Here is a 25,087-nt window from a genome sequence, read left to right as displayed (position 1 = left end):
CACGGTCTAGTTCTTAACGTTCCATCGTGGAAACCAAAGAGGCTCCATAAAAGATGAAGAATGAAAAAGAAAGAAAGCAACAAGGATGAGTGCCCTCGTGTTACCCTCCAGGAGGTTAAACTACACAGCGACAGGAACAGAGAAGCGGTGGCGGCAGCAGCAATATTAGCAGGAGGTTTAGAGGGAGTGGAGGGGAGAAAAAAGGAATGGTGGAGCATTCTGGGAGCTGCCCAAATCACCACACACACCGGGAGGCAGAACGAGGAGGGGGAAAAGACAGGGGGGTGGGGGCAGTAGCGTTTCCATGGTGACCGTGTTTGCCATAGCGGTCGTTTTCCCCTGGACGCACTTACCATCTTCCTCCTCCTTTCTGCAATCTGCTCCTCTGATTCCATCTCTACTTCATTGCTAATGGAGGTTTTCTCTTCTAGATCCTCTATTAACTCAGGATCCTGCAAGAGGGGGAGAGGGGCCTTTATCATCGCCTGGCTACAGACCAGGAGAGGAGCATTAGAGAGGGACAGAAAGTGTGGGGAGGGTTGTTTCGGGCCCTTTGTAAAGTGTGGCCGAGATCTTGGGTCAGGCAGTCCAGATTGTACTTATGGGAATCTGTGCATCTACTAAACAGATCAGAGCGGATTTCCTATTCTAACTCTGCCAGCATTGCCGACAACTCTTCCAGGATGTCCTGATATTTACGTTCTTACGAGCTCCAGGATGGCAGGGAGTTACGAGTGTGGATTCGTTCAGGCTTTCACAGCGTGGCAAACAAGCAAGATTTAATATTCTGCCATCCGCCACCATTGAAATACAGGTACATAAGAGCAAAACAATGAGGAAATGTGTTTTCTGGTGACACTGTAGTTAAGGCCAGAAAGGAGATGTGGATGAGTAAACAGACCTTTAGAATGTCTGAGAATATCCAAAGAAAGATTCATGCACAGATTAATACACACGGATAATATTTACATGCAAACATAAAGGGTTTTTCGACCTTTAAAGATGATTGGGCCCCCCCACCCAGACTCTCAGCCCACCCAGGGACGCCGAATATATTTAAAAAAAGCTAGATTGTCTCTAGATTTTTCTTCTCTACACTTCATAACAACGTTTATAAAATATTAATATTATTTAATGCAATTATATTAAGTAATAAATATTAGGTAATTGATTATTAGTTTAAAAGTATATTGAAAATGTCATATTCTTTTAGGACCACCTGCAGTACCTTTCATAGATGAAGACTATGGAGATTTTCTTTTCAACTTTTGAGGTTATATATGAGATTGATTTCACTGACAGCACTGTGTTGTTCTACCATACCTGATTGTTAGATATGGAGAGCCGGAGAGGAGAGAGTTTTCTCTGTTTGGCATCATTGAGCATTTTCCCCTTGGACCCATCACAGTCCATCGTAAGGTTCTGGTTCTGTCCGCTCTCGTCCCGTGGCGGTTCTTTGTCCTTGCGACAACGCCGTCGTGTGCTAGAGCCCATATTCTCTGTGGGTTCTAAGTTATGCTTGAGCACAGGGCATTCCGGATTGCCTTTCACACACGCACAGTCCACCTTATATTTACTACCAAACAACACATGGAAAAAAAGAAATGGAGAGAAGAAAGTGTGAGCAGTACATTTTAAAAAACGTTTGATGATTAGCAGCAGTGGACCAAACAGAATCAAGAACCGCTTTTCCACCGTCAGGCTGAATGGTTCTAAAAACGTTAAGGCACAGAATGGAATGGTTAAGCAACGAGAGCAGTTTGGCCCGACGGTGGAAAAAACAGCAAAGTTTTTTTCCAGGTAGCAATTCCAGGAATTCCAGCAATTCCAGGTAGAAGTGTCATTACATGAGTCAATGGATGATACTCTGCCCTAGCGTGTGTGCTTACCAGCTGCCATAGTCATAATCAAAGCCAATGGTGATCTCGCTCCCCTTGGAGATGGACCTCAGAGAGTAAATGTATAAATGCAGCATGCCGTCCTCGATCACGTGCCGCACCTCAGCATTGGGGGTGCAGGAGCGACGGATGAATCGGGCCTCATTTCCGAAGCTCCGTGCGTCCACGCACATTTCCAAACCGTCAAACTTAGAGTAGAACAATACAAAAGGGTACGGCCTGCAAAAAAACAACAACATAATAAACAAAAATACACAGCAGAATATAAAATAAACGTTCAGAGGCACAAAGCGGCCTTTCAATACCTCTTAAAGAAATAGCCATTGGCCTCAAACTGTTGCCGTAGCATGACCTTCCCTCTGTACTCGATTATGAGCGAATCTACAACCAAGTCCCGCACAGCCTTCAGAATCCGCTTGTTCTTCTGTACGTGACTCTGGGAAGAAATAGTCAATGAGGTTGTTATACAAAACCACACACACACAATGCACCACTAAACTAAAAAAATTGTGTAATTTGTATAAGTGAGTATATAATACCTCTACAGGTGGTTTGAAGGCTGCTGTGTGTGTATTGTAGGCTAGCGTTTTGCCATCCCTGGCTTCTTTGACTCTTAGCAGTATTTGCACTTCTTCACTGTACTGGTTACTGCTGGCTTCCTCATAGCGCTCCATCCACGACTTCATCTTATTCTCCCATAGTGAGGGAGGATCTGTCGGCTCACACTCCGGAGCTGAGCCCTAAGGACACACATATTCACAAGATGGTAAACATGCAGTCTTAGCATATGTAACACATATTTGTTTAGTTATTTGGGAGTTGTATTTTCACAGCTCTTGAGTACCCACCTTCACTCTAGATGATTTTCTAGAGCCTTCACGGAATGACTGAAAGATAAAAATTTAGATTTCAGACTTGAATGTTTTATAGCAGTTTCTTTTTATAAAATTTGATGAAAAAATAAAATAATAAATTCAACAAGGATGCAATAAAATTATCAAAAGTTACAACAAAGACATTTATGCTAGAAAAAAAAATCTATTTCAAATAAATGTGGTTCATTTGCACTTTCGATTAAAAAAAAAAGTATTGGAAAAATCAGTTTCCACAAAAAAAAATATATTATAGTTTTCAACATCGATGACAACAAGAATTGTTTCTTGAGCAGAAAATCAGCATATTAGAATAATTTCTGAAGGATCATGAAGACTGCAGTGATGATTTATCACAGGAATAAATTACACTTTAAAATATATCAAAATAGAAAAGTTATTTACTTTTATAATATTTCACAAATAGCACTGTTTTTACTTGTATTTTTGATCAAATAAATGCTGATGGTGAAACTTTTTTCAAAATGATCCTCACACCCCAAACTTATGAACAGTAGTGTATACCAAAGAGTCACCACACATATATAATTATAGTCAGTACACTTCTCACCATAGATAGAGAATAAGATTCTCAAAATGTAAATTTTAAAGAAAATAAAAAATAAAAGTGATATGCTTAAAGTGTTGGTTATGTGAATCAGACCTTCTTGGCCCTGGCTGTGGCCGGGGGCTCCTTTTCTCCACTCTTCTTTCGTTTCTTTTCAGCCTGTTTGTTGCCGAGACGTGCTGTTGTGAGCGTTATGCTAGTGGGGGTGTGCTGAAACGCTGTGTACAGCTCTAGTGGAACCTCATCCCCACTTTCTGTAGCACTGGTGTCCCCGTCTGCAACAATGACACACACAGTACATGAGCATGTATACTAAATCCAATCCCGCCTAAACCATCATAGTACCATTGACATTTAGCATAACCCTCAAACCTGTTTGACCAAGTGCTGGGCGCTATGACCATATCACTGTATTTTTTAAGATTCTGGCAGTTACATAGTACATCAAGTTGTTTTTACTGGACCTTTATTGCGGCATATTTTACTTTCAGAAGTACAAAGAATGTAAAAACATTGCAAGGACAAATACAAATTTACTTAAAAAATTGTGGTAATCAAATCAATTTATGAAACTAACAATTTAGTTTGAAAAATACATATTCACAAAACTGGATGAACCGTTTACAGGCAAGCACAAAATTGACCAGACACTTATTGTCCTCGAAATGCAGTTTGACATTGAGTCAAACTGCAGTTGTAATGCCCAACCATCTCCAGCAGGTGTCATTAGAGTTGAAAAGCTTAAATCTGAAGAAATCTCTTGTATTTACTGACACCACTATAGAAGAGTTTCTTATAGAATTGCCTGTTAAGATTATTGGAGGTTCAGGTTTATATTTCATGCTACACAAAAGCTCATGTGATCATGTATACATAAAGTATATACAGTGCAAGTCCTCATTATAGTCTGAGGACTTGCACTGTATATACTTTATGTATACAGATGCATAGATGCTTATCTGCCGCTGAACTGTGGGAAAAAGCAGTAGTGGCATTGTTTCTGTGGGAGAGGTTGAACGTGTCTATAGGCGTGTTTGTTTTTGTGCATGCATGGAGAAAAAAAAGAAAGAAAAAAAACTCACCAGACATGTTCTCTCTCTTCCTGGTTTGCAGTAGGATGGCGTGCTCTCGGTCCAGGGTGCGTGGCTGACAGCGCTCACACAGGTAGGTCTCGGGAATGTGCTGCCGGTCGATCCCCATGCAGTCTATGTGCTGCCACACACTAATACACAAAGCCAAAGAGAGATACGGGTGAGAAGCTTCTCAGACTGAGAATTAAGTGACTGACAGATCGTACAATTCAAACTTTCAATCAACAGCCTGAACTTGTATCAACAATAGTTTTCATCTACACTCAAAATTCCCAGCACAGTTACATGTCTTGTTGACAGCACTAATCTCAAACAAAGAATATGATCTGATCTCAGCAAATATTAATGTCACTGTTCAGAGTGGAAAGCAGGTAACGCAGCTTAAAAGAATAAAGCTACAAAATAAAGAGATTTTCATGAGCGTTTTCAACCTTAGTATGGTCTTTTTTCAAACACACTGCTATGTGAATTACACCAATTACATTAAATACTTGACGAAACAAACATTTTACATATGAGTGGGAGAAAGTCATTGCGTCACTGTAGCTGCTGTTAGAAGCGCGGGTTGTTATAGAAACAGGTCAACATGCGTTAGGACCGTACATGCGTATTGGCTGGTTTAGCCTGAAAAAAAAAAAGCTTTTTAACGCTATTTAAAAACCATAAGAATCATCTGAACATAAGAAACAACATTTATAGGAGAGATTTAATTGTGAGTTCAGCAAACTATTTTAGAGATTTCAGGATTCCCTGTTCAAGTAGAAGGATCCCTGAAATAGCTGCCCAGAGGTGTTGCAAATATGGCCGCCAGTGACTTTCCTTGTTAAGGATATTACTATAAGGAGTATTATATTTTATTAGGGGTGCACCGATCCGATATTAGGGTCGGATATCGGCCGCGATACTGACGACAAAGCTGGATCGGGGATCGGAAAAATGAACAGATCCACAGGCCGATCCAGGTGTTTTTTTTGTATGTTTGTTTTTTAATCGCAGCAGAACCCTACGTCATTCATCAGCTTCACGTGTGTCGCATGCTCAAAGCGAGCCAGAGAGACGGATGTGGAGATATTTTATGCTTGCCACGCCAACTAGTTCATCTGTCAGCAATACTACAAATTTAATCCAGACACACCATGTTAAGGAGCACGCTGCATTCCTACAGCTCAGCAAAACTAAAGGAGTGGACAATACAGCCCAGCAACTAACTTTGCACTATGCAAAGAATTAATTTAGTGTAAGTGACTGATAGTGGATATGGATAAAGGCTAATGTAATGAATTGACGGTAACAACGCGCTGTTGACGCTCGAGCATCTTGAGGAGAAATCAAAAAAGCGCCGCTCACACATAGTAATTGCGGTAAACATTCAAAATGTTAAGTTTTTATCTTTATAACATGAAACAGTTAAACAACATCACATAACCAAATGTGCTTTTTTCTTAAATACCATCACGATTGAAAATGTCACTGATTTCCTATGACAGCTCCATAAACAATCATTAACATTAGTTACTTACATTTTAGATGCAATATTGAGTCTTTTTGTTCTATTTCAGCTGCGAAAATAGTTCCAAACAAAGATTCCAAGCAACAAAGTTCCAAAAAGCAGAACCATAACGCGTCTCGCGTGTTTTGAATGAATCAGTGGTTGAATCAAAGATTCAATAACCTGTTTGTAAATGACTGCCTCATTCTTAAAGGAATCAGTCGTTTGAATGAATCGTTTAAATCAATGACTCAATGACGCACTGATTAAGACTCACCTACTGCTCTGAAGGAGAGACAGGAGCATGCTTAATGTCGAGCCCTAAATTATATTTTAGATTTGAATGCACAATTGTTTTTTTAAATAAATAAGAATTCAACACTTTGCATTCATCTGTAATTTTGTCTTATTATCTTTATTTAGTAAAGTCTGGTGCCTTTAGTCTCCCCAAGGAAGGTATACAGTTTATTATTAATTTAACAATAGTATCGGATCGGTATCGGGTATCGACAGATACATAAAGCCCAGGCATCGGTATCGGGACTGAAAAAGTTGGATCGGTGCACCCCTATTTTTTATAATAGTATAATTACTATATATAATTTATTATATATAAGATATTACTCAACACAAACATCAAGCTAGAAAACAAGAAAAGAACACACTGAAATGCTTTTAAAATAGGGACTGGCCACTATGCTAGATTATGTAGCTTTCTATCAACTAGAAATACATTTATACCTTACATCTGGGGTATATCCATCCCTTTGTGGCATTTTTGGCCTTTTAAACAATTTTTGACAAAATAACGCTATCTACTACTAGGAAATAAATAAATAAATATATATATATATATATATATATATATATATATATATATAAATAACAAAAACTATATTAAAAACCTCCCCATATTTATAAATACTTATTTTATTTACAATAATATCATTTGCATCTTCCCTACATTTTAAATTTCTGGGACAATTTTGTCACTCTGTAGCATCTTTTATCTTAATTTCTACCTTACTAAACACTGCATAGGACCTACCGGTTTTGCTGTATAATTTTTTCCATTACAGTTTGTGTCTCGAGCAGGGCTCCAGACCTTGATCAAATGATAGCATTTTGTGACCTTTTTTCCAACCGGTGCATCTAAATTTTGTTAGAGGCCACACTGGTGCCATCACCACATTGCCCAACTGATAAGAACCACCATTTCTGTTGCATAAAAGAAACGGCAATTGGAACAAAAGTGAAAAAAACAAACAAACATGATACTTTTTTGAGCTGCACAGTTCGGACCATTTATCAGAACTGACTAATAATAGACAGCACAGCGCTTGTTCAGAACAGCTTTACTTGTGGGCCGCACTCATTCCCGCAACACCGTTACTAGACAGTGCTGGGAGATCCAGTGAGAAAGAGTTTGACTTTGCTGCAGTATTAATAACATCGCTGCGAGATCTAGTGAGAAGCATCCAAATTCGGTGCAGAATTATGTCAAACCATAGATATCAGTTCAAACAGCGCTGACATGAAAAACCAGGAGAAAGATTATGCCATGAATGAACGCTTATAAAGTTATTGAAGTTATAAGAGGTGTGACGGTACACAAAACTCACAGTTCGGTACGTACCTCGGTTTTGAAATCACGGTTCAGTATGGGTTCGGTACAGCAGTTTTACAAAAATGCTTTATCATTTATTTTTATTCAACAGTGGTTTAATGAACAAATTGTGACTGTCCTTAAATTAATTAAATTATAACAAAGTTTCTTAAAGATAATGCAGTGAACTATATGGTGATATACTTGCACTTTACTATTATATTAAAGGTTAACAACAGAGCACACCTATTAGCCTAAATTCAGTTGCTATTTATTTTTAGATATAATCAACGTTTGCATACAATGTGTTGTGAGTGTTTATGTCTTTCCGCAGTTGAAACACTGATTGAGCGATTACACAACATATAATATGTTTCAATAAGTTGTAATGTCTCCTCAACATACCTAATAGATAAGATATCAAATAATGCTTATTCTTTAGGGAGAGATGTTCGCGTTCACAGCTTGAACTGACGGGCCTATAAGTCATCAGTCAAGTCAGATTAAAGAGAATCAAAACAGAATTTCACGATAACATGGACTGAATACTTAATATGTTTGCGTGGGAACTCAAAATGAAGTATGTTCTGCGCTTAAAACAAACCATCTGGTAACTGTCACAAATTGCATTCTGAACTGTTCAGTACACACGTGCACCGTATCGGAAGCCCTGTACCAAAACGGTTCGCTACGAATACGTGGATCCAACAATCATTATCAATACCAATCCACAAATCACCAACACCAACCTATTCACAATTTCAACTCCCTAATATATGTAAAAACCTTGTAAAAACCATCTCTTCTAATTGTGACTGAATTACACAGAAAACAAGTAAAGACTGCTCCTTTTATAAATCACTGAATCTGTCATTCAGTTTAGTATGATACTATAGAACAACAATGGTACAACAATTTAATAAGAGAATATTTACATTTACAAAAATGAGGGTTTTCTACATTACTGTAGTTAAATTTCCACAAAATTAACATGTAATATTATAAGTAACTGCAAGGATGATTAAAAATCTCCCTAGTGCAACCAAATCAGGTACTGATGCCACCATCTGTAGAACTTAGTGGCACTGGTGCAACTCGCATGTTAGTCTGGAGCCCTGCTCTTCTTTTTATAGTACAAACAAAATAAATGCATAACAGGAAAACAAATAGAAAATTAAATTAAATACAGCATGGACATTTTTACCATACATATTAGGCATTGTCCTCTTTTCATCCTATTTCTGACATATACAACTCTCTAAAACCAAGAATAATTTTTGAAATATCAAATATTATGTAGTAAAAATAATAATAATAATAAAATAAAATAAAAATACATACTTAAATTACATCTATCCCACATTTCAGTTATCTGGGACATTTTTCACTCTCTCAACTTTTTAGAACCCAACAGTTATACTGTACACAACTCTACATAACAGACTGGTCTCATGTTCTAGTGATTTCCACAGCATTTTTAGACACTTCAAGCTAGATATGCAACTCTAGTTTTGTAACAGCCCTGAATGTCATAATTAAACATGTAGACATAGTTTGAACATGACAAATTGGCATCAACGTGTGCGTCCCACCTGCACTTGTCGCAGCAGATCATGTAGCCATCGTCATGGGTGAAGCCGCAGATGCAGCGTGTGATGTCAGCACCGTAGCTGCCGTCTTCCGAGGTGCTGAGCGTGGTGCCACGTGACGCCTCGTCCTGCCCGCCGGGCACGAACAAGTTCTCGCCTGGCCGGCCCCCTGACACAAACAAACCCTCACCTGGTCGGATCAGCACAGAGGGAGGCGGGGATGCCGGCGGGGTGGGTGGGGGTCGCGCCCCATAATTATGGTCCTGTTGAAGAGCGCGGGAGGAGGAACCATTTTAAAGTCACAGAGCAAAAGCATGATCAAATTACACAGAATGTAGATAAGCAGGTCAAGGCTTTAAGGGTGCAGCAAGGTGTGTGACGTGTTTGCTGGGGGATGATACTTACGGCGTAAGGCAGACCGATGTAGCCGTGGGAGTGGTGGGACCCGCTGCTGTAAATCTGGTGAGGGTAGCTGGACTTCTCAACTACCACAGAGCTCGCCTCCACAGATTCTGGTCTACTCCATATACACATACACACAGGGAGAAAAAGAGAGGCTGGAATGAGGAAACAAGGCGTGTGTTTTTAAAGTATACACACACAAAAAAAAAAAAAAACAGGTTTGACAGCAGCGGAACAAAAGGGAATGGAAGAACAACGATTAACAAAGCTTGCTGGTTAGCAAGGAGAAGTTCATTCACCTACAAATCAGTTTTTTGTTTTTGAACCAGTCAAGGCATATTTTAGCATGACACATAACATGATAGACCTCAGTAGTGACCTGCTATCTGTACACGTGTGTGTGTGTGTGTGTGTGTGTGTGTGTGTGTGTGTGTGTGTGTGTGTGTGTGTGTGTGTGTGTGTGTGTCCTGTCATGCCCTCAACTGGCGGGACGCGGCTTGTAGAAAGTGAAATAACAGGATCACACTTCTCTGTAATCTCACAATAAAGTCTGTCACAAACCTAAACCCTTTCTATTCCACACAAACATGCCCAATGAAAGGGCCCTTGCTTCCACATGTTTTTAAAAGCAAATGAAATGAAAGGAAGAAGATTTAGAGCAAAACCAGAAATGGCAGGATTGTTTGGCGTATGAAATTGGCTGCAAAGGGGCCTTTAATGCCAAGTTTTATTGGCAGAAAGTGCAAAAAAGGACCCATACAGAAAGATGGACCTTTACAGAGAGACTTATAAATCACATATATAAACATAACAGTGATTTTCTCACACAAAAATCATCAAGGTCACTTAGCCACTTTAATACCAGTATAGAAACAGATTATATGCTTAACCTGACACCAGTGCAGTCACATAAACAACGGTTACGGAGGAATTTGCATATCACTACTCTTCTGAACATGAAGCAAGCATGTGCTGCTTTCAATGTGAGACGACACAAAAACAAGCACATATATATTTCAAAAGATACCATAGTCCTTAAAAAAAACCAAAAAAACAAGGAAGATCATCAACAAAACGGTTGCCAAACCTTACCACAAATCAATGCGTCTGTGGAGTGAAGAGCAAAAGCGTGACAGCATGCAGAAATCGGTCCGTATTTGCTTCTCTTTCCTGTTTTTTTTGTATTCTCACTTTCCTCCCAATCATGTATCACTGCAAGCAGAGAGAAACTGTACCTGCTGGCCTTCCCGTCACATTCACCTCGTGCTGTCTGCCCCTACCTCACGCTCGCACTTCCTGATTCAGTTGCCGCTTGCAGCTAACTGTCAAAGTGAAAGTGTGTGAACTGCTGAGGGGCGGACCCTTTGGAGAAAGAGACTGTGCGTGTGTCTGTGTGTGTGTGTTTGTATGTGTGTCTGCATGAGTCAAATGAGAACAAGAGCTATTACGAAGAAGAAGAAAAAAACGTCCCTTCCAGGCAGGCGATAAATGATTAGCAGGTTTTTATTGATGCCTTTACATTACGGTGTGGTTTTAGCGATAAGATTATCAATGCAGGGCAGGTGACAGGCCGGGGGATTTCCTGCGCATCGGTGACAATAAACTCTCTAGTGTCTTCTTTACTAAAAAACAGCCGCCTCTCTCAGCAGGGTTAGGAGGAGGACTTTAAACAGGCGGCGAGTCAAAGGGAGACAGAGTGAAGGTGTTTGAGAAAGTGCAATGACAGAGAACCTTAAGTACAGCATTAAAGCACATTGATCCCATAAAAAGCATTTTGACAACTGGGTGCAAGGTTTTAGACGTCAAATTATTCTATCCTCTAAAACTTGTAATTCCAAAGTTAAAGTATTTGAAAAGTCTAAGTAACCAGACACAGTGCAATAATAGAACACCATGCCATCTTCCTTGTTTGGGGTCAAAGGGCACAGGGCTGAATGCCAACAAAAAAAACATCTAACAATAGTCTTAATCTGAAAATATAATCGCAGTACAGCAGACTATATTATTGTACTTTGATCAGTGTTGTACTTTTTTTTGACAGAGAAAAAGTGCTGAAAAATACATGAAAGGTGGAAAATACAGGACAGTGTGGGGAGTGCAATTGAAGCTCCAATTAAATGTATCTGGTATGCATGTGCTAATCATAGCCACCGCTCCAGAGACAGCTTAATATGGAATAGACACAATGCACAGTGCACACACATACACACCTGTTGAGAATGGGCCGACAGATAGCACGGTTCCACATTTTTAATTTCTAAATTTAATTCATTTTCAGATTCAAATTCCAAGATTCCTCAAATTCTGTAGACTTTAACCATATTTAGCATAAATGGTTCATTTATTATATATTTGGTATGAGACAAAAAAATACAGACAGAAATACATCTAAAAAAACAGTCTAATAGTAATATTTAGGGTCTAGATTTTACGTCAATAATACCCCCACAGCAATAGGTGGCGCCAAATGTAAAACGCGTAAAACGAATGTGCCAAGAAACACAGCGTCAGTGTAATGTTAGAAGATTGCGAACACAAAAAGACAAAAAACACTAGGACTGGACCAGAATATTTAAATATTCATTTGATAGGTTGGTATTCGATTTTTAATTTGGGGATTTGAATATTTGATGAATTGTTTTTTTTTTTTTGCACACACCTAGTATCCCCCTCTAAACGGTTCTCATTCGCACTTGCATATGTTTACACTATAAAATATAGCAAAATACAATACTGAAATTACTATATTACTGTATTCGAATATTTGGGCTCATAAAAATCTAATATTCAAATATTCGTTTATTTAAATTAGCTATTTTGAGAAAATGAGAGAGACGTTTTTGTTTTGTTTTTATCAACATGTTGTCAACATTTCTTATGTTCACAAGCTTGTGATTAGGCAATGTACACAACATGCTTTCATTATAGCTTAAGGTTTTTAAAACATTAAATTGTATGTGTAAAAAAAACATATATATGCCTAATATATGCTAGTGGAAAAAATACTAATAAAGCAGAGCGCCAGTTATCATGCAGATTGTACACACACACACACTAGGGGTTGAACGACTTCCAATTTTTTAAAGTCAACATTTATGTGATGAAAGTAAAATCGACGCCGACTAGTCGCTGATGACTTCATTAATGAACAAATAAGCCTGAATCTTGAGCTGAGACGCAAACATGGATTTTCTTCTGCACAGATATGGCCTATGACACAAGGTTATTGGTCCTACATAATAGCTTCTGTATCAGTTTTTTTGTCTTGTGGTCGTTATATTTCTCACAGATTTCTGCTCGTTCTGAATAAGATACAGATAAAGTAGCACAATAAAGATTACATGAATGCATTACTAGGGAGTGATTGCGTGTGAATTCTACCTGCCAGCGTCTCTCTACTAAGAGTGAAGCTGTGAGTTTTAGTTATCAAGAAATTTTTGCTAGAACTTTTCAGTTTCTAAGCTATTTTATTGATAAATCACAGAACAGTGTTGACAAAACATGTCTGCGCTACTGAATGGATTTGTGTGAGGCGTGCGCAATCTCAGCCTGACGTGCGGTCGGCTATGTGTGTGCGTTGCAATGCAGCGCCACATAAGTTTAGCGCGATGATCAAGTTACCTGTACAATAAGCATGCATTCTGCCGACCAATTTTGAGCATCCAGATGGTATAATCAAACATTTCTTGTGGAGAGCTCTCGGAGTATGCATTTATTTGTCATTTTTAACCATTAAAAACAGCCTGTTTGTCAGGAAATTGTTTATCTTGTTGCGCCCTCTATCAAGCTTAAAGCGTCATGGCAGAGCATTAAAGTCGACTAGTCGATTAGTTGACTAGTCCCCTAACACAGACACACACACACGACCCGGTATATGGTTGACGTGGTTGTATTGTTTCACATTTTCATGTTGAGAGAAATGATAATATTATTGGATGATGATGATGATATTCTCGGGTGAGAAAATGCGCACCGCTGACAGAGGTGATGGAGACAAAGATAACGGTTAAGTGAAGTTTGAGTGAAACACTGTTTTCTGTTATTAAACCCTCGACGAATCTTAAAGGAAGCATTTGTCTCGAGATCATTTCGCTATCATAAGTTATCTCGCTCTCACTCAGGGTACAGATGCACTTACCCGCAGTTAGTACTCGTGATGCAGTGATCTGTCTTTTTGGATATCATGTGATTCTCATTGTGCTGGTGATTTTATGATAACTCAGTTTCATGATTGATTTCATCAAAAGTAACTCCATTTTGTAAGATCATTTTCATCTAAGAAATTCCAAACATTGCGAGGCAGACGTGATCAAATACCCTCAACTTATAAACCCGCTCCACAGCGCCACCCAGTGGATTTAGTTATAACCGCAATATTTAGAGGGATTCATCATGGATTCACTGGACTTACAGCCAGAAAATCAACTCAGTAAAATTCAAATAGTATTTTTAGTTTTCAAATTTTACTTACAGATTGAATATTCAAAAATTTTTCGAAGACCTTTTTACCCTTTTTTTAAAGAACATTTTCCCTCACCATCACATTGCAGTGCTTGTCCACTGAGCGACCGTGAACGAATGCAGCCGCGAATGAATGACAGTGCAGTCGTGCACAGTTTACTTTCGGTTTGCCAATTCAGGGGCGGGTTGCTTGAATTGTGGGTTCATTAGCCTATTATTCTTAATGAAAAACACAACAACAAAATGATAACACAATAAAATCTTCCATGATCTTCTTGTCATTCAACTCCTCACATTCATGATGAATGAAATCTGACGTTTGTGCGCGCCTCTCGTTTGGCTCATACTGCACGTTCAGTTTTTAATTGTAGTTAATCTGTTCTCTAACTAAACTAAAATGTTTACTACTATAAAATATCAAAACGATGTTGGGGGTGGTGCTGCGGTGGGCAAGTGATGTAACCGGTGTTATACCTGAACTATCGCAGCAAGCCTGTTACCTGTTATCATCAATCTAAATTAATCTACTGCAAAATATAGGAGCTTGTTACTGGGACATAACAGACCTGTGTGTTTTGTATCACCGGCGCAGTGTCTGTTCTCAGAGCATATAAGCCCTGCCCTGCCACAGCTTCTCAAGCTTCCTGCTTTTATTAGAGAGAAGAATATGTTCAGCCCCCTCCCTCTGAATATTCAGTGTTGATTAGTACAGAGGCTTTGAAGCTCAAAAAAAGTAGTATTTGGACAAGACCTACGCAATCAGTCAAAGAAAAGCTCATGTTTGTGTGCCTCGCTGACGGAACCACACTTCTGACGTAAGTGATTTTACGGAGTACCCAGATTTCACTTCTACTGTTAATGAGATTTTGGTATGCTACATGGTTTGCTATGAGATGGATGGCCTAGGTGTTTATTTTTTAAATGTGATTGTTGGTACCATACTTTCAATACAAAAATGTTCAAATACACATTTTAAATGTATAATTTAAAAATATTCAGTACGACAATTTACAAATAAAAGCATTTCCTTTAACAAAGAGCCGTTTCCCATTTTTAAAAAGTGATCATCATAATGTTCGTCTTATATTCGGAACTATACGGTCATTGGTTGTCACAATTTGATAATGTGGTCACATTATGAGAACCTAAAAGGCTTTATAATCTGCATATATTCACCTCTGACACATCAGTTTGATATTGCATGATCACCACACAGCAAAGCTCAGTCTGATTTGAGTTGCACATGCTTTGAGAGTCATGATAAACACAAACAGTTTTGCTGTTTTTTCTCAATTCATTGTCATGTTTGACAAACACTAAGACAAACTGATGTCTAAGACAATTTATATAACATACTTGTCCAGACTTGGAAATTACTTGAATCAAATTCCATACTTTTCCAAACTGTGTAGGAGGAACCATGAGATAGGGCACAGAGAGAGTGAAAGCTTACATTTCATAATACTACATACCTAGACATGCAAACACACAAGTTACATGTCTATAATGTAAAAGTAAATCACACAAGACAGCGTCCATCTAGAGCCGGACGAGGTTTAGAGGGATTAACAGCAGCTGTTTCAGGTCCAATGGCATTTTAACGGACTATCTGTTGACATCACAGTGATGCACAGAGCCTGGTTACTATGACAACCTCTGCCGCAGGCCCGGGGTGGGCTGACCCTGACTGAGGAGTAATGTCAGGAACAAGAAAAAAGCCATGTAGGAGATGTGCGACACTCGGATGAGATCCGGTGACGCGTAGACTAAAATGTAAAGCCGCCCTGAGTTAAACAATCTCAAATGTTCTTAATTACGTGGCGTTTCTTGTTTAGTGGCAGGTGGAGATCCTTCTTAAAGCTTGTTAGAGCCTTGTGGAAGAAATCTGCGTATGCAGAGAGGCGTATGGATGCCCGAAAGACACTAAAACCCAGACGGACGAAAAGCTACGCGGCAGCACGGCCTCTTAAGCAGGCTAAAGCTCCAGGGCCCAGCTGTCACTCAGCCGGTCGCCATGACAACAAGCCCTGCGCAGTGCAGGAGAGAGCGCCATGGCAACACTAAGTGACGAGGCAACAGCACGGAGCTCTGCATTTAAAGAGAAACACACTGCGTTCATTCAAGCGCATGCTGCAGAGGGGAGAGGTCTGCTGTACGGCACGTGATCACGGCACAATCTATTAGACGTTTAACAGCAGTGTTTCATGCACAGAAACGAACACAATGCAAGACAAATCTGTTCATATTGTAATTTAGAAATAAAATAATAAAGGATGTGCTAACTGATGCTACAAATACAAAAATGCAAACCAAAACTTCTAATAAAAATGGTGGTGTTGCCTCAAACTTTTGTCATATTTAAAAGTTTCTCTTAAATCGTTTTTAAAGAAAAAAACATAATTAGGAGATTTGGTTTAATTCATTGGTTTTTGTTTCGCTGTTGAGGTGTGGGTGTCGCCCTCAAGAGGCGGAGGAACGTGAGCTTGGATGGAGTTTGAAGTTTCAAAATGATTGAAGGACGAATTTTTTATTTACTGCTGACTTCAAGCATTTATTTTTTCTTTAAATGTTCTATTATTTTCCTCACACAAAGCTATAGCATGCATTCAAAAGTCATCAAAAGTTTGTGGTGTTTATGGGTTTTTTTATTCTCACTTTTGGACCTTAACAGCTCCAACCTCCATCTACTTCCATTGTTTGGAAAACTGCTACATAACTACTTTTCCACAGAAAAAGGGCTTTTTCTATGTGGATTCATCAGCAGCAGAGCTTGTTTCAGATGAGAAAGTTACAGACAGATGAGAGAACGGAAGCGGTGGTGGAAAAAAAATCTGACTAAAGATGCGCTTTCCTCTGCTGATGCAACCAGAAAATGAACAAAAATGAAACCAAAGGTAGTGATGAGTCAATATGAAAGAGAGAGATAGACTCACTCTGAGCCTGCAGCCATGTCCAGGTATGAGTGTTGGCCGTGTCCACCCCTACTGGGATGACTATGCTCATGACGTTCTGTGCTGGAGTCTCTTGTCCTACTGAGTCCAGAGCACAGCAATCCAAAACACTGAGGCATGTCAGCCACAGCACTCATTGCACACATCTAAGTGCATCCACAAGGCCTGCAAAGAAACAGAGAGAAAACACAGTTAAGAGTTTGATAACCAACGTTCCACCAGACTCCAGACAAACAGGGCAATAAAAACGTGACGGGGGCATATTTATGGACGTTACACACAGACAGAGAACATATTTTGAAACCATGGTCATTTTAGGTGGTATTATAAACAGGATGTGATACTTTAGTGAAGGAGTAGCTATGATTCATAGCACAAACAAGAGGCCATCAGGGCCCTGAGGCGAACTTTTATTCTGGCAGGCATCAAGGGTACTGGTTAACATGTGTTCATTTCTAATGGAAAAACCTCAAAAGACAGGGCTTTAACTTGATCGTTTGTGCTTCAACATGGTTTGGGCAAAGTTGCTTGAAAGGGAAAAAAAATCAGTGTTTGAACACGTCTTTTGTATAACAAGGGAGGGGAAGTGAAGATTGTGTGCAAAGCGTGTCCAATAACAGAGCTCGACCTTTGGCAAACAACAAACAGGATGCAGTGACTACACATGGGCACAAGGGGGTGCAGTTGCATGCTGGTCACATCCACCATGAAGGGGGGGAGAGAGAGAGAGAGAGAGAGAGAGAGAGAGAGAGAGAGAGAGAGAGAGAGAGAGAGAGAGAGAGAGAGAGAGAGAGAGAGAGAGAGAGAGAAATACAACATGGAGGCAGCTTTTATATTTTCCGCTCATCTATAAACGTCCATTCGATGCTCACATCCTGAGCCTAAACAAAGACGTGTCCTTGTGGCACTGCTCGTGAGAGGATTTAAATGTGTACACACATTTAAGGCAAAAAAAAAAAAAAAAACGGATGGAAAGATTAATGATTAAGCGTTATAAGCGTCGGGCAGAGGGAGACGAAGAGATGCAGCTCTGTGGATGAAGGAGGGAGGTGGCATTGATGGACCGCAAAAAGACAGCTGCAACAGCCAATCAGGGGCTTCCCTTGCAAGTAAATCCTGGTCAGAGGGGCTAAATATGTCACACTGACATACTTCTCTTGGAACAACAAACAGGGTGGCGACAAAGGAATTAAAGTGTGTGTGTGTGTGTTGTGGTGATAAGTGGGATTAGAAGAGGGGCCAGATGCTGGGACATACAGTCTACAGACGAAACCTGGATTTTGGCTACCAACAAAAGAGGATGGAGGAAGACTAGTAAACGAGTATTGTGCCAAATAACTGCCTAACAGTTACTAAATCTAACTGCCAACCAATAATACATATTTAATTTATTAATGTATGTCTACTTACTATATTTCTATATTTATTCAGCCAAAAAAAGGCCCTTTTTTCAGGATACTGTATTTTAAAGATAAAGATAATAACTGTGTAAAATCTAAATAAGTTTTACAGATCAGACTTTATTGGAAAGGGTTTTAAGGTGCAACTAGGGCTGCACGATGACAAAAATCAATTGCGATTAGGGCTGTGCGATATTGAAGAAAAATACAATATGCAATTCCTTGTTAAATAATGTGATATATGCGATACGATATTGCTATTAGTGTGTAAAATCTATTAAAATTATATTATATTATATAATTATATATATATATATATATATATATATATATATATATATATATATATATATATATAAATTGAAAAAACATTTGTGTTTCACATTCTTTCTAAGAAAAGCTTTATTAAGCTTTATGCTTTATCGCTACAACTTCTGAAAGTGACCAACCAGCAGTGTTTTAGCAAAAATGTATGTTTAAAAAAATATTGTGTGTGTGTATTTGCACTGCAAAAAATGCTTTTCTTACTTAGTATTTTTGTCTTGTTTCTAGTCCAAACATCTACAATATTTTACAACAAGAAGTATTTACCAGACAAGCAAAAGTAATTGTCTTGTTTTTGGAAAACATAAATCAAAATTAAGAGTTTTTGCTTAAAATAATGGCAGATTATTTAGTTTATTGTAAGCAAAAAACTCTTTATTTTGAGTTATTTTCCTCCCAAAACAAGACAGTAATTTTTACTTGTCTAGTAAATGTTTTATTAATGTAAGAATTTTGACTAGAAACAAGACAAAAATACCAAGTAAGTAAAGCATTTTTTGCAGTGTGGTAGTTTGAGTGTGTATAACAAGACACGAAACAGAACTGAAGGGGTCACATGCTTTCAGAGAGGAGGCTTGGTAGGACATTTCGGTGTGTATCAGATAGCGTGAGACTGCAAGGACTTTTTTTTTTGCAAGTTATTGCATATAATACCATCAAGCAAGTCACATAAGTAACAGTTGTGTGCCCAGTCTATTCTCTGTGATCTGCGTCGACCTGAAACGTACACTTTTCACAATGTTGAAGTAGCCTACTAAAATCAATCAGATATTGAGTGCCGTTGCGATATGCATATTGCGGTATGTACATTTGCGATATTTCAATAATTTTGATTTATTGCACAGCCCTAATTGCAATTATTAATTACGATTATCACAATTTACACTGAATGATGTAAAAAAAAATGTATTGCTTTTTTATAGCATTACGCCTCAAATGTCAAATATACATTTGTGTGGTTTCTGAATGCTATTATAATACTAAAATAAAAACAATAGGGGGAAAAAATATCTTAAGAAAAAAAACATCTTAAGCACACAGAATATAAGTGGACTTTTGTTATTGCGCCTTTGAACGATTACATGTGGCATCCGTAACTGTAATCACGAATACAAATTCAATTAAGCAATGTTTTTCATGCCTTTTCAATGAACCGTAAACAATTATTGCACATGCACCTGTGGGACTAGTCCTCAAAACACTAAGTTTGCAAGCAGGAGACAATTAAGGCCACATTTCCAAAAACTTGGGATATTAGGAGCTTTTTCACACTGGAGGAACTTTTTTTCATAGTTTCTATTAGGGCTGGACGATATGGCCAAAATTCATATCACGATATTTTTCTTAATTTCGGTCGATACGATATAATTCCGATATCGATATGAATTATATAAAAGCTTTAGAAAAAACTACTAAGAACTGCCACAAAGGATGTCTGTACCTACAAACTTCTGAAAAATGTATTTGCCAAGTCTATGAATAGTCCTCCTATAAAACTATATAATTTTTTAGAAATAAAACCAGTACAAATAAATTAATGTTCACCTTTTATTTGTATTTAGCCTTTATATGAAAAAGAAATGTGAAATCAACATCAAATAAACATAAGACTCTCACTTTATTAATATTAATATCTTTAAGTTTAAACTATAATATAGGCTGATTATATTATTCTTAATATAGATTAAACAAAAGTGCTTCAGCCAGGATTCAGCCTGACTCAGAATATAGCGGAGGGATCTGCTTCAGATGCTGGATCTGCTTCACAGCGTACAGTGCTCCTATGCCGCAGATGCAGTTTATTGAGCATTTTCTTTCAAGTTTTAAATTTCAGTGAAGAACAATTCATAGCGCTCTATTTCCCTTTTATGCAAAACTATAGCATATATTTAATGCTGCAGTTATTTAATTAAAAATGCAGTAAAAAACGTAGGCCTAATACAGTGGAATATTCTGATCTACATCATCTGTTCACTACGTGAATATATAGTAGTGTCATTTATTTCTGTGATCAAAGCTGAATTTATCATCATTTCTCCAGTCTTCAGTGTCACTCATCATTCTCATATTAGGATTTGATGCTCAACAAACATTTATGATTATTATCAGTGTTGAAAACAGTTTTGTTGCTCATGATGCTCCTTCATTGCTTTCATATATTGTCGCAATCGTCTGACTGTCGTCGTCACCATAGACATCATATAGGTAGACGCCCTATTGGCTGCTGGTCGCCGAGATTTGCGGCGGCCATTTTGAACCGGTCGTACTCCTAGTTTCGTTGCATAGCAGCAGTTAAAATGCCAGAGCACTGTGCAGCATTTTCCTGTTCTAATCGGCGAACCATCGCAGGTAGGGTTTGCGGGATTACTTTTCACAAGTAAGATTTAACTTTGCTATCGTACTATTGGTTGTATTTTGTCCTTAAATCCAGATAATTGAGAAGGAGCAAGGATCTTTGATAGTACTGTACTGAAATCGTAGCTAGCTAATGTTAGCTAAGCTATGTATCTCCCTCAACTCAAGTGTTTTCCACATAACTTAAGTTACTATTCAGATCAAAAAGATGTTAGAAAGCACTTGTTAGATGCACGAAACTTACTTTTAGCGTTTGGTAACATTATGTGCATATTAGTACCAACACAATCCAATCTGAAGTTAATACATGCATTGCTGACCGGGCATAATAACTGTCGTTGTGTTGCAGATGAAGGCGAACAGAACAATCACAATCACAAAGGCTGATGCCGGAACTTTATCGGAATATTATATATTTAGTGTGTGTGTGTGTGTGTGTGTGTGTGTGTGTGTGTGTGTGTGTGTGTGTGTGTATGTGAGAGAGAGAGAGAGAGAGAGAGAGAGAGAGAGAGAGAGAGAGATATGAGTCACAAATCATTATAAATTGTTTCAACTTATTAAAATATCTTATTTTGCTTCAACTCTCTGTTTCTGCTTCTTTATCATATATATATTGTGTGGTTTTATAAACCCCCGTATATCCTAACGTTATATCACATATTTTTGGACGTCTGGACACTTTACATCTTATATCAGAATATTATGTAACTGTTAAGCCCACTATAGCCCTATTCGGACGGTAATTGTTTCTCATGTGGACGTCTGTAAAATACATTTGCATGCCACCTCAGTGATAAAACTAGTCTATTCGGATGGCGATTTATTCCCGGTGGAGGAGCGAGTGATCCTCCGCACCTGGGAAACACTGCTCACGTGGTAATTCAAATTATTGTCTGCTGTAAAAATGTCATATGCTTGGAATAAAAATAATTTAAAAAATCATATTTAATAATAAGACATTATTTTATTTAAATGTCTTTAAAAAAAAAGTAATTTTAAAAATGAGCGGAAATAACGGCTCATTTCAAATGTTTAAGTGTTTTTTTTTCTCTTTCTCTTTTAAGCGGTGATGAAAGATTATTCTTGTAAATACTTTCCAGCATTTTAGTAATAAAAGTGTAGGCTTTAGATCTTTAAAATGCATCCGAAAAATACCTTACGACCCCACGAGAAACAATTACCATCCGAATATGGCTTAAGAATATTAATATACGCTGAGCCATGTGTCCTGTATCATAGCTACATTAATGACCTTTGCAGCAAGAAAAACCGCGTTAAAATCGGTTATGTATTCAGTGAGATGTGATTAATTAAATGCGCTGACAGCTCACTGCACCTGGCAAACAAGTTACACTGAGTGGAGCTGGCGACCGGTTCAAGATGGCGGCTCCACGGCTCGACCGTGCCAATAGGCAGTAGCGCTCGATAGGGCGTCTATCTATATGATGTCTATGGTCGTCACCTTTCAGCTCATAACGATTGTTTTCCTTCAGCTGCAGCTCCAGCGCGACAGTAACGTTAGTTCTACGAATCCGCTTTTGGACTTTCTGTGAGAGCGCCCTCCTCATATTTAGATACGAATAAAATGACAGGTCATGCATAGATTATTTTTTGTCTCTGAAATTAAATCTTGATGTATTCACGTTGGTTTCTATGTATACACTTGCCCGTGACCTCAAGAAGCGCGCAATCAACCGAGGTTAGAGAAAGCGGTCTATAGCGTCCCTGTTAACTTGCCCGCCCTCGCTCCAGGTAATGCCGTTTCGAATCCGGCTCGGAGCGGGTCGACTAGGACCGGTGAGACCCAGTAAATGTGCGGGGGATGAAAATACACTTTATTAAAAGTGCGGGGGACACGCCGAACCACTTCCACCCCACTGAATTAACGTTAGTCTTTCTTCTCTTATCAACTATTTATTTCTCCTTACTTGTGGAAGTTCGTTCAGTCACATTTGTGTTGCGGTCAGGGAAACTCTTTGTAGCTAAAACTTGCCGCGTTGGATCTATCAGCCTACTACTGCTGAGCACTGGCTGCGTTTCTGTGGTGTACGTCATCGCGCAAGTAGCCAATCATGTTCTGCTCTTTCTGACGGCGGCGCCCTGAACGTCAGTCCGTGAGGAATGAAATGCTGTAATGTATTTATCGAAATATCGAAAATGTGTTTAAAAATCATATCACCGTTATTGAAAAAAATTATATCGCGATATATATTGATATTGAATTATTGTCCAGCCCTAGTTTCTATAACTGCCTATTGGTGGAAGCATCCACTTTTTGGTGTGTTCATGCAGCAGGAAATGTGAATGATTTTAGTTAGAGGAAAGCCTTTTGGTGGGAAAAAAAATTAGCTCCTGCTTCATAGTAAGGTCTAACCAAGCACAATAGGAACTAACAGTAACACACTGATTGTCTGAATGAACGCAAAACATCGCCACCCGCCATTTTTAAAAAGCTGTGTAAACCAGTTTGTAACATATATATTCATTCCACAAACTAACTACACAAACATAGAAAAAAGTGATAGATGGATGGAATCTGAAGTCCAGGCACTCAAACTTTACGCTCGTGACCAAGCAAAACATGATTATGTATTTGATTATGTTCTTCTACTCAGCTAGCGACACTGAGCAACCACACAGCAAAAACCATAATACTTTTTTGTATACCATTTACTTTGTTTAATAGCTCTTTCTAATAGTGTATTAGATGGCTTTCATAAACTAACGAAGCCTGAGAATTAGGATTTGCTGTATGCTCAGGCTCTGACATTCTCAACACCAAACTAGCTTTCTGGTAGCTCAAACAATAGAGCATGGCACTAGCAACGCCACGGTCATGGGTTCGATTCCCAGGGAAAGCAAGAACTGACAAAATGTAAAATGTGTATCTTGAATGCAAGTCGCTTAGAACGTTAGAATATAACTCAATTAAAACGCAAGCCGCTGTGGATAAAAGTGTCTGCCAAATGCATAAGTGTTCAAGTGTAAGTGTAAACCAAAAAGGTAGCTGGGCATTTCATAGCAAGAACAGGCAAATCTGGCTCAATCCATGATGATAAAATGAATTGTAGCACTCAAAGCAGATATTAACTATTCCTGCTACGCTGCTGTCTGTGATTTAATGTTAATCAAACAACGACAAAAACTACATTTCTCAATTAGACAACTTTTGTAACTTTAATAAGGATTAACATACATTGAGTTTATACAGCAGTTATCTAATGTTCAATTTCTGTACCTGACAACTACTGGTAGACCACAATGAAAAACACTGCTTATTTCATTTTTTTCCCCCTTCTGTTTATGTTGGCCTGCTAAATGTTAAATGGAGCCATGAAGAGATGATAATACAGCAATAATGCACGCACTTTTGAACTTAGCTTTCTAAAACATGATTAAAACCTATTTTAATGACAAGTTATATCAGTATCAGCCAATAAAATTGGCATTAACCACAGTGAGGAAATGTTCACACCTGTGAATAAATGTGTCAATACATGTAACACTGGGTGTGGGGTCGACAAAAAACATATTGTAATTTGTGGCCATCAGAGAACCACTATCAAAATGCAGGTATTTAAATAACTTTTAAATGCATGCATGTTTCGTATTCGTGATCACGCGTACTCCGTGTATAGGGAGCGGTGGTACCGATCGCACATTTTACCAGGTAATAATTTGTTAAATAATCACATGAATTAGTAGCATTTACAGATGAGGATATAACTACTGTTCTCTATATAGATCAGTGGATATTATTGCTGGGTGTTTTGCCCCCCAAAAAATCTGTATTTTTTGAATGAATGGCAATACACGGTATCCCAGTAATCTATACATTTGTTTTTGTTTTTATTTGGACAAAAAAAATATATAGTTAAATTTATTTTAATAATAATTTTATTTCACATCCTGCCCAGTGATGTCCTAATAACAATGTTTAATAATTTTGTTTTAAATTCACTAAACAAAAAAAAAAAAAAAAGCATATTAACTTGTATTTGATTACCCAATTATAATGGTCACTTTCATAAACACACATGTGGCCATATATATACGGAAATATGTATACTTTAGTCAGAAT

General features: G+C 38.3%; 1 protein-coding gene across 1 annotated transcript in view; it reads right to left on the bottom strand.

Moving 5' to 3' along the window:
* kmt2e (lysine (K)-specific methyltransferase 2E) overlaps window positions 1-25,087 on the bottom strand; it is a 50,648-nt gene that overhangs the window by 10,877 nt on the left and 14,684 nt on the right. The window contains 12 exon segments of the mRNA XM_067428426.1: window positions 354-452; window positions 1,324-1,576; window positions 1,890-2,117; window positions 2,204-2,334; window positions 2,438-2,638; window positions 2,747-2,785; window positions 3,435-3,613; window positions 4,421-4,560; window positions 9,117-9,376; window positions 9,519-9,630; window positions 16,910-16,937; window positions 16,940-17,092. Coding sequence (XP_067284527.1) covers window positions 354-452; window positions 1,324-1,576; window positions 1,890-2,117; window positions 2,204-2,334; window positions 2,438-2,638; window positions 2,747-2,785; window positions 3,435-3,613; window positions 4,421-4,560; window positions 9,117-9,376; window positions 9,519-9,630; window positions 16,910-16,937; window positions 16,940-16,979 — 1,710 coding nt within the window. The 5' untranslated portion in view covers window positions 16,980-17,092.

The sequence above is a fragment of the Pseudorasbora parva genome, chromosome 20 (assembly GCF_024679245.1).
Source record: "Pseudorasbora parva isolate DD20220531a chromosome 20, ASM2467924v1, whole genome shotgun sequence".
NCBI lineage: Eukaryota > Metazoa > Chordata > Actinopteri > Cypriniformes > Gobionidae > Pseudorasbora > Pseudorasbora parva.
The sequence above is the reverse complement of the archived record's forward strand: the minus strand, read 5'-3'. Positions and strand labels throughout refer to the sequence as shown.